The sequence below is a fragment of the Barbus barbus genome (assembly GCF_936440315.1).
Source record: "Barbus barbus genome assembly, chromosome: 37".
Lineage (NCBI taxonomy): Eukaryota > Metazoa > Chordata > Actinopteri > Cypriniformes > Cyprinidae > Barbus > Barbus barbus.
The window spans coordinates 6,467,944-6,478,577 of NC_136715.1; the positions used below are offsets into that span (position 1 = coordinate 6,467,944).

Genomic DNA, 10,634 nt, shown 5'->3' on the forward strand with positions numbered 1-10,634 from the left:
CCCCAGATAGCAAGGTGACATTGATTCAATGTTGAAATTCCATCAGAATCATCATTTTGGTTGAGGTTGAAAATTCAATGCTAAATAATATTGGAACAATGTTGATAATTCAATGCTTTTCAGTGTTGAAAAGACAAATATTGAATCAACGTTGATTTTTGGTCAGCAGAACTGTGACCATTAGAAAGATAAACCAGCAGGATATTATTATTATTATTAGCATCAGTAGTAGTAGTAATGTTTTTACATTAGTAATTAATTTTTGTAATTCACGTTTTTGGCTAGATAAATGGTCTTAAATATGAATTCAACGTTTTAGCTTGAATGTAAACTTAAAATGTCCAAATACTTAGGACCCACCTTCTTTCAGTTATACACTACTACTAATCAAATGTTTTACAACATTGTGCAGTTTTAACATCCTGCTTGGTTTTATACTTTAGAGGCCTAACAACAACAACAAGTGAAAGCTGAGAAAAAGGTGGCGTCAGAGATCATCTTTGCTGTGACGGTGCAAAAATGGCTCCGTTGTGGTCCTAAACGGCTTGTGGTGGAAAGCCCTGAGTTCATCAGACTATCCGTTTAAAGAAGAGCAAAGAATCAGAAAAGTAGCTTCAATCCGTGAAAAGCATCAAGTCCTGCTTGACTTACAAACTGGTAATGTTTCAGTCTGTAGTACTTTAGTGTTTCTGCCTGTTCTGATGGTGAGTTTTCATTTGTATTTACTTCCATTTTGCAGATGCAGTTTGCACTTGTTAGCCTATATGTCGTCACTCCTGGCATATCAATTCAGAATTAACTGTTCCATGTAATTAAGTCACTTTGTCATTCATTTTATCATATTCTGTAATCTGTATGTAAACTGTATTTTAAGCTCTGTCTCCCAGTTTCACAAGGCTAGTCCCAGACTAAAATGCATGTTTGAGCTGTCGTAACTGAAAATAACTTGCTCTGACAGATCTTAATGTCATTGCCATTGCCTGTCTCAAGATGCACACCAGTAATGTGTGTTATATATTTATTGCATTTTTATAAAAACTGTTTAAGTATCCTAATTTAAACAAATAATGACATGGTGTGATATGTCATGTGACGTTGTTCATCTGAGTTGTTTCCAAATTTTAAGACTTTCCAAGGACCAGATAATTTTTTATTATATCCTGATACAGAAAACCATGAAATTCAATAGGGAGTCCTAACTTTTTCACATGGCTGTATATTGAAATTATGTTTGTGCAAAAAAAAAAAAAAAAAAAAATCAATTTAACTTAACATTTTTATTTCAGCCTTTATTGTATAGTAAGCTCTTCTTACAAGGCAGTAATAGGCAAGTGGGCCCTGCCACAGAAGAGGTCACAGTGCATAAATGATGAAAATTAAAATCTGTTTGTCTGCAAGTAAAGACACTTTAATGGATATAAATCATGAAACAAGACTTGACTCATCAGTGCATTTTCACCAAACTGTTGAGAGTACTAGTTTTCAGGGATCGTGCTGTACAGGTGATAAACATTCTTAAGAAAGAAGAAAGAAAGTAAATGTGTTAGTATTTTATTCAAGATGAACAGTTATGTGTTTGTGTGTTTGGTGTGTGAAAGTGTTCGTACATACATACCTCCTTTTCTTCTGGATTTCCCTGTTTCTGTTGTTTATCGATCAAACCATCTGTAATGCAATGCAGAACCATTTAAACCAGTCATATCAATTTAACAAATATGTGTTGGCCTGGTTGAACAAGGTCTCTGTCCGAAAACTTCATGACATATATATTTAAAACTTTGACACTTTGCACAGTGGAATAATCTATTCTCAGACTCATTCTGTGCAACAGTGTTGTGATGAATTTAATATTTGTCCCACTTCCTCCATACTAGCTCACTGTGTTTGGGCAGCTGAGTTTCTCAACACCTAAAGGTGGGCATGTAGCTTTTGTGCTAGTGATGAAGTTTTGAGTTGTGAAACCACTCTTAAGTGAAAGAAATAGACTGATTCTTGATTTGATTCCTCATGATATGACAATTAAATATTTCCTTACCCGAGGGCTGGTAAATTAAATTTACAGGCATAATGTGTAATGTGGGATCTGGTGTGCGGTCCTGATGCGGCTCTGGGTGTTCGAGGCCTTTGAAAGAACAGCATGATGGAGAGGAAAATTAAAAACAAATATGTATATGCTGACTTCTGGATTGGCCTGCAAAAATACATCATCACTGCAGCAGTCTGCACGATGAAAGGAAAAGAGCTTTGTATGACTTCTGAAGACTTGGAATATTAAACTTAAGTTGTTTGCACTATTTGTATGAGACTTCTATGTAAATGATTTTCAATTTTGTGTGAACTGTTCCTTTAAGAGAAGACGCGTAATAATACTGATCTGCAGAAGGCTTGAAGGGGAAATGGCTCTGAGAAGCTGTGGTCACTGAACAATGTTTCTAACTATAAGTATCAGTTGGTGATGAGCTACTTTGTTTTTAATTTATCTGAGATCATTTCTTGAGAATGATGTTCTCTTACCTCCAGATATGGGCTGAGATGCTTCTGGTACAGAAGTGATCAGAGAATGTGTCTCTCCAGGCCCAGAACAACTCTAAATAACATAACCAGTAATTTAGGTCAAGTTCCTTTCAGCCATTCTTACTCGCTATGATATATTAGAAATATATATGTTAATTCATGATTTTAAAGATTTTAAATGCACAGATACTCACTATACCAGTTTCTTGAATGGGTGCATCTGGTTTTATTGATCTCATTTTATTGCTAAGAATTAAATATTGTTATATATGAGACCTTTTCATGTATGCATATACCAGATAGGAAGCTAAACATCTACAGATACAGATACTGGATTAAAAAAATATGTTTTGCTAAAAAGATAAACAAAATATCACAGACTACTGAATTGAATGCATGAAAAATACTTACTGTTTTCTTCTTTTTTTACCTAGAAAATGTTGAGCTGCATTATATTGCTGTGTATCACTTTGGTTGAATTTCAGTTGTGTGTTATTAAATAAATTGACATTAAAATACTTACATGAAAACCAGCACAGACAGATGAGTCCCACGAGTCCAGACAAAATTACAGTGATACCAATGGAGACCACCACTATTAACAATGTATCTGTGTCAAAACAAAACAAACACTTTAATACATGTTTATGTGTATTATCATATTGAATATGGACGCTGTAGATACATCAGTCCACCTGATAATTGAAGTGACACAAAAAAATGAGAAAGATTTGTTTTATTTTTGTTGTGTGTAATGATCAAATAATTTATTCTGTGTTAGTTTGTGTTTAAATCAGGACTGGTAAGAGAACATTTTCCAACTTCAAACCAGACATCTGAATTCAGTCTGCAAAGTTTAAATCCCATCTGTTCGTACTTCAACAACACATCCTCTAATGTTTAAGACTTAGATCAGTAGGCAGAAAGGAGGCGGTCTTTAGTTGTTGTTTGCATTTGACCACGTGAGCGTTACACTATAAAAGCAATCCGGTCAAAAACATTTTCAACTACATCTGAAAGTAGATCAAAACATTTCAGACCCCATTCACACCTGTATTTACTTCGTAGGCTAGACAGTCCGATCTAACAACACTCTGCCTGACACAGCCTTTTAAGACATGACCTTTGTCTTCACAACTTTTGAAGACATGACTTTAAATTATGTGTCCTTCGAAGGATGCAGCCTCTGAATTGGGACAGCTCTAAAATCAGCACAAAAATATCAAACATGTTTGATATCCTCAGACTGAAAAAAAGTGACCATCATACACTACACGATTTCCTATGAAATCTGTCAAAACAAATGTGCTCTGACTTTAACCAACTATAGCATCATTGTATCCAGAGTGTAATTCTGGGCAAAAATCATGTAATGCATTCTGGCCCTCGCCATTTTCTGACATTCGGACATTCTAGTGTTAAGCAGCATAATCATGAGAGTCTTTGTTGAATTCTCGGTGTTTACTGCTTATATTCAGGAACTACCACTATGAGTTACTGATGTACCAATAAACTTTGAAAATAATTCCCAGCTATATTTGAACTTTTGAATCCAACATATTCATTCTACATAGTGACTTTTACCATAGAGAAAGAGTGGATGAACTTACACAATATTTTCTTTGCTGTACTGGTTGGCGTGTTTGTCTTGGATTGGAGGTCTGCTAATATAAAAATAACATCTCAAGGGCAATCAGTTTTCAAAAGGAAATCATTTCTCAGATTTATTCTAGTATAACCAGAAAAGCTATTATTAGCAACTTACTAGTTTTCCGGTATGTTGTAGTCTCAGAAGTGGACATTACAGTTAATGCTGATGAAAAGACATTGTGAATTGTGTGGTGGTGTACCGTATAGTAAATGCTTGAATGAGCTTAAAAGAATGATTGTCATTTTCAGGACTTTCAGAATGGAGTAAGAATAACTGATTTAAACTCAATTACTCACAGGTTTTCATGGCTGTTGTAGGAGTTTGTTCAGTGGTGGTCGATGTTGAAACTACAGAGAGAATTTCCCAGCGTTATAGAGAGTAATTTTTTATTATTATCAAACTTTAAAGCAAAGCTTGCATATAATAATATTTTATATATATATATATATATATTTGTCCTTTAGTAATGTATGGTTTTGGAGGGAAAACAACAACACAAACATTAATATTAACAATTGATTTGATGAATTTAGTGATGTAGCTTTAGGGGTACAACAGCTAATACAGCCTGACTTACAACTGAATTACAAACTCAATTACTCAACTGCGCAATTAAAATTTTATTTGATGAATTTAGTGATGTTTCATGGTGTTAATTGGTTCAATAATATACACTGCCAGAACAAATGTACAAAACATGTACCTTTAGGGCTACAACAGCTTGTCACTGGGACAGTAACCTCAAAGGGAGACCTTTATACCTTCTTCACTCCATAAAGGACATTATATGCATATTAATACCTAAGAGTAGTAATATTTACCCTTACACTCTATTAAAAGGATCTTTACAAATAATATCCAACCCGTCCAGAAGTGCCCTATAGGTGTAACATCATCATCACTAATTGATGATGGATTTCTCAAGTGAATCTGTTTAAAGTAAAATAACCCATGGTTAGTAAAAACACTGGAATAAAAGTTTCTAATACAGAAGAACAGCAGTGAAATAGCTCACCTAGAACCATCACTGTGGCAGGATCAGAATCAGATGATGGTATGGATGAGCCAAGCTCATTTGTTGTGTAGTAACAGTAAATGTTGAGTGATTCAGGTGATTTTACAGCTGCCCATCTGAGCACTTCAGCACCAGTGAGATCCAGCTCACATTTCCAACTGTTTTTTATATTCTTCTCTTCTCTGTTTATGTAGAAATAACACTGATTCACAGGAGCACCTGTTGGCGTCTCACAGCTGATCTTCACTGAGCTGGACTCTCTTATGACATCTGGAGATACTTTTACACGAGGAAATTCTGCAACAAAACAGATCAATCAGTCATTAAATCTCTTTATAGACCATGTTTACATGCATAAAAACTATGGTCCATGTTTTGGTTTAAATTTTGGACATGAGGGATTTGAAAATATGAATTTGTTAATTTATTTTCATGTATGGAAACAATTATTTATTTATTAATTCATTACTTTAAAGGCATCATGACATGAGAAATCTAATTTTCTCTTGATCTTTTTACATGTAGTCTTTGTAAAACATCATATTTCATTACTTGCATGTCCTACATATTATAAAATGAGTAGCAGACTGTCAGTCCTCTGTCGTGTGTCATGTGTTCCCGCCTCATGTTTCCTTATTTGGTTTGTTTCCTGTCCTTGTTAAATGTAATCATTAGTTAATTCTTGTCCATCCTTGTTTGTCTCATTATCTATGATTTACCTGTGTATTTATAGTCCTGTCTATTCAGTTTGATTTCGTCTGATCTACTTGTTACCCCCCCCCCCCCCCCCCCCCCCCCCTCCCTCGGTGTTTCCTGTCTGTAAGCCTTGTCTTGCCCTTCCTTGATGTGTTCAGTAAAGGCTATTATTTGAGTTACGTCCTCGTCTACGCGGCCCTTGTACCTCCCTGCTGTGTGCACCTTGACACAGACAAAGAAGACATGCAAAATGTGCAGCGTTTGACACTGAATCATAGACTGTGATCGTGACGCATGTAAACGAATGGGACATTTTTAGTTCGAGCCAAAATAAAAATTACACTTCAAATAAATTTTTACCAATGACGGTTTCTGTCATTTAGATTCTGTATTTAATTGATTTTTCTAACAAGTTTTGTTTTAGTTATTTGATGCTATAAAACCAGCATGCACAAAACCTTATTAACATTATAAGTGAGCCTCAAGGAACATATTAAAATAATTTTTAAAATCCAATGTCTGGACCCCTAAAAATGTGTATTTTCAATATCTGCACTTTTCTCAATTTCTCAATCAAATCACCTGGAATTACTTTCATATGAACATGTGCAGACGTAAATGAATACTACAGTGGATATTGCAAGGGTGTTTACACGACCAAATCCAGTTAATATAAGCTTCTTATTTCTAGGAACTCAAATGTTTAATCGGGTTATTTCAGTCAGGTAATGACTATTCATGACATGGCTAATGTAAAACTAATACGCCTATAATAAGCAGAGAAGTTGTAGGTTCAAGTGTGTGCAGTATTACTAAAACGTACTGAAGACAAATGCTGAAATATGTTGGACATACAGTATTTAATCAAAATTAAACAATATACATTACTTACTGTAAGACTGAAACTCCATCAGGAGCTGAAAAACTATGAAGATGAACAACTCCATAACTGCGAGTGTGAGAAAAGAGACTGAATGAGACTCTCACAATGGGTGAATTAGGAAGCGGTACATCAGACCACAAACTATTTAATGCATTGTGTGATCATTTCAATGAAGATGAACATGGGTCGTGAGATCACATGTACAGCTATATTCACTTTAACAAGTGACAGATCTGGGGTAAAGAATCACACTAAAAGAAGGAAGGTAGTTTTGTAAAAGTAACATTTAAATGTGCCAAAAACACCTGTACCATTAATACTCTTAAAAAGCACTAGATCATAATATCAAAATTAAGAATGTGGAATACATTATTCACTTTATAGTCTCTTTATTAGGTATATGTTTGCTCATTAATGCATAAAACAAGCAGACAACGTCAAGCAATCAGTTGCTCTTTGATCAGACAACTTAAAGTGAAAATAACACAAATTAAACAAGTAAGGCACTATGCTAATTTTATGAAATTGATTATACCATGCTGCAACTTTGTTAAAAACTCTTGTACTTGTAAATTAGATTTTATATTTCTTAAGCCTCAGATCTATACCAATCACTGATCTTGTGGGTGTATCTGCATCATTTAACTCCACAGACGACTTTCATTTAACAAATTTTATCAATTTAAAATATCAATTGACAAAATCAATGTGTGGGGGGGTGCTCCACAGATTCTGTCTATGTATATGAATTCAGTAGTATATACAGTACTGTATTATTTTTCTGTACATATCATTTTTTGTCTTTAGAGGCAACAAGTGAAGAAAGTAAACAGGTCATCCATGATTTAAACACACAGAAGAAGTTAAAAGAGATGTTGTTTCTAGCTGGCCAGAGGTGTAGTTCAGTTCTGTGAGAACATCAGCAGAACCTGCAGAGATACAGACTTTATTATCATGTTTCTATATCCTGGAGTTCAGTTTATGCACAACTAAACCTGTACATTGTACTTACTGGTAAAGCGGCACAGACAGATGAATCCTATGAATCCACACAGAAATAAACCAATACCACTGAAAACCAGCACTACTGAAAGCCACGAGTCTGTCAGAAGGAAAAATAATTATTTAGTCCATGTTTATCTTACAGTTGTCACAGACTTTCAGTTATTTTACCTTAGTTTCAGTTTTCGTGGACTTTCGGTTGTTCCTTGTTTCTTGACATACTGTTGCATTTGGATCTTTCCATGTGGATTATCTTATTAAATTTACTTTTGTATTTGAAATCTGAGACATGTCATCCTCTTTGAACCTTTAAGTGTGGCAGAACAACTGACCTTAAAAATGGACTATGCAGTAATTTTTGCTGCTGTGGCCCAGAGGGGCCCTGATTTTGTGGATTACTGTATATGGTGGAGGTTTGTTGTCTCCCTGTCAGCACTCCTTTGGATGACGAGACCCTCCAATCCCTGTTCTGGAATGGGGGCAAATACGACCATCCTGTAGATCTCCCAGACAACTCAGGATTAGACTAAAGGCCCCGATATACTTCAAACGAATTTCGTTTTCGTTCTTCATTTGGGGGCAAAAAAGAAGTTTGAAAAGGCTGAACGACGGTATACTGTTTTCGAACATTTCAACACCCCTGCGCTGCTGGAGGCGGGTTGTGGATTAATGTAAATATGTGTCACGACGCTCGCGCTTATGCCTTAAACACAACAACAATGCAGTGATGGTGTATCTAGGCCTTTTATTAAACTGGATAAATTATTACACGTTTTTATATTTTGTGGTGTCATGATTTGATACAAACAAAGGTTTATTATTGTATGTTCTTTTGGCATTTCATTTATTGTATACCTTTTAAATTCGCTAATTGAAAGAACAACAACAGCAGCAGCAGTATGGTGTAACATATATTTGAAACACGTGTGTGGTACTTGCTACCCTATATCTTTACTCTTTCCTTTAATTCTTTTCATGGCTTTGGAAAACTTGCATCTCATGTTTCTCTATGTAGCTTTTTGCATAACATTTTTGGCAGATATATTTGTGGCAGATCAGCTATTTGAAACAGTGTATTTATGTTGCTAGTAACGTGGAGATGTTGTTCTTCTGCCTGACCTCTGTCGAATGAGAAACGAACCGAGAAAAAATAAATAAATAAATCGCACGTCAAAGAAGGTGGAGTTCCAGAACACACCCACCGATTGCGTAATCGGCACGGACCAATGGTAGCTCAGAGGTGTTTAGGAGCCAAAACGAACTTCCCCAGAAAGTTTGCTTTGGTGAGCTGTTTCGAACTGCCGAAACGAACTCAAAATGAACTTCGTTTTGGCCTGATTTTGTTCAAAATGACATCATATCAGTTCTTTCTTCTATTTCGTTTGAGTATATCGGGGCCTTTAAGTGAGGCCATCATCCGGTGTCTACAGAGTGTCTACTCCCGATCCAGACTGCAGCCAGACCCAAAGCCCAGCTCATCAAAACCTTGAACCGCAGAAACTTTGAGAGTCCTTTCGCCAGGATGAGTGAGCCAGAGCCGGGTGAAGAGAGGACTGCACTGACCATCTCCATGGAGCTGGAGCCCCAGAGTGAGTCTGACCAGGGATGTGAGCCAGCGACAGCAGCAGCAAAGGGAATACTGGTGGAATTGGACATGGAGTACTGGCTGATGTGATGGGACATTGAGGTATTACCTCCCACCCTTAATTTATTGTTTCTTCTTCATCATTGCTGTTTCAAAACTGCATTGACAACCTGCGTAGACTTTGAATTACTGTCGACAGACTTTGTACAACTTGTTGGCTCAGCCTTGGCTCCTCCCATCCTCAGCTCCACCAGAGACCCTTGTCCCTCCGGCTCCACCTTGGTCAGTCGTAACTCTACTTACACCACGGACTGCACCCTGGGATCAATTGGCTCCTTCTGTGTCAGCCATCCCCCCTGGATGTCATTGGGTATACAGGTATCAATATCTTGGCTCCTCTCTCCGTCGACTCTGCCATGGGCATCCCCATTGTGCTCTGGGTCTCAACCTCCTGGCTATGCTGTCCATCAGAACAACTTTAGCTGCTTCCACCATCAACACCAGGGTCTTTTCTGCCTGCTGTCATCACCCCTTTGCCATCTTCTATCACCGTCCCTTCACTATCTCCTTGTCGTCCTCCTAAGCCATGTCCCTCATCTTTGCTATCACTGCACAAGGTTGCACCTTCCATGAGGGTGCATAATGTCACAGACTTTGTTATTTTATCTTAGTTTCAGTTTTCATGGACATTTACTTTGTATTCTTTAGTTCATATGTTCCTTTGCTTTGATTCTTGAATTTTCAGTTGTCAGTTGTCACTTGTGTTTTATATACTGTTGCATTTGTTGGACCTTTCTGTGTTGATTATCTTGTTAAATTTAATTGGTATTTGAAACCTGGGGCTTATCATCATCTTTAAACCTTTTAAGTGTGACAGCAATAAGGGAATGGATATGGCACTAAAGCAGAAGTTATTTGTAGATTTATTATTAAATTAATTTTACATTAATTTACTGCATGATATGATCACAAAAGGAGGTAAACATTTTAAGGTTTTAGCTTATACAAATATTCAGTTGCAAGTAAATGAACAACCTTCAAATTTGTTTCTCAAATTTAATGTCGAATAATCAGAAAATGTGTTCTTTTTAAATTACCAGTTTTACTGTATGTGATGGTTTCAGTAGTGGGCTTTGCAATTAAAGCTGTTGAAAAGACGGTGTGGACACTATAGTAAATGTTTGACAAATAATCATGAATTTGAAAGAATGATTGTCATTTTGAGGATATTCAGAATGGAGTAAGAATAAGTGAATTACAAACTCAGTTACTCACAGGTTTTCATGTC

At 36.2% G+C, this 10,634-nt stretch overlaps 1 protein-coding gene across 1 annotated transcript; it reads right to left on the reverse strand.

Annotated features, from left to right (window-relative positions):
- Positions 1-1,266: 1,266 nt before the first annotated feature.
- LOC306856536 (uncharacterized protein) lies at positions 1,267-6,857 on the reverse strand. Its single transcript, XM_079395881.1, has 11 exons — positions 6,769-6,857; positions 5,181-5,477; positions 4,462-4,512; positions 4,280-4,327; positions 4,125-4,178; positions 3,034-3,124; positions 2,709-2,760; positions 2,515-2,587; positions 2,036-2,122; positions 1,616-1,665; positions 1,267-1,514 (listed from the first exon to the last, which is right to left on the reverse strand). Exons 1-11 carry the CDS (start codon positions 6,821-6,823, stop codon positions 1,476-1,478), a joined length of 897 nt encoding a protein of 298 aa, XP_079252007.1. The 5' UTR covers positions 6,824-6,857; the 3' UTR covers positions 1,267-1,475.
- Positions 6,858-10,634: the final 3,777 nt, after the last annotated feature.

Bases quoted from the DNA above. Each gene is read 5' to 3' on its own strand.
- LOC306856536 (XM_079395881.1), bottom strand. From the start codon at position 6,823: ATGGAGTTGTTCATCTTCATAGTTTTTCAGCTCCTGATGGAGTTTCAG. The intron at 5,478-6,768 runs GTAAGTAATGTA...GTTTTGTTGCAG, and splicing joins GATGGAGTTTCAGTCTTACA to AATTTCCTCGTGTAAAAGTA. The intron at 1,666-2,035 runs GTAAGGAAATAT...ATTGCATTACAG, and splicing joins TTTAATTTACCAGCCCTCGG to ATGGTTTGATCGATAAACAA.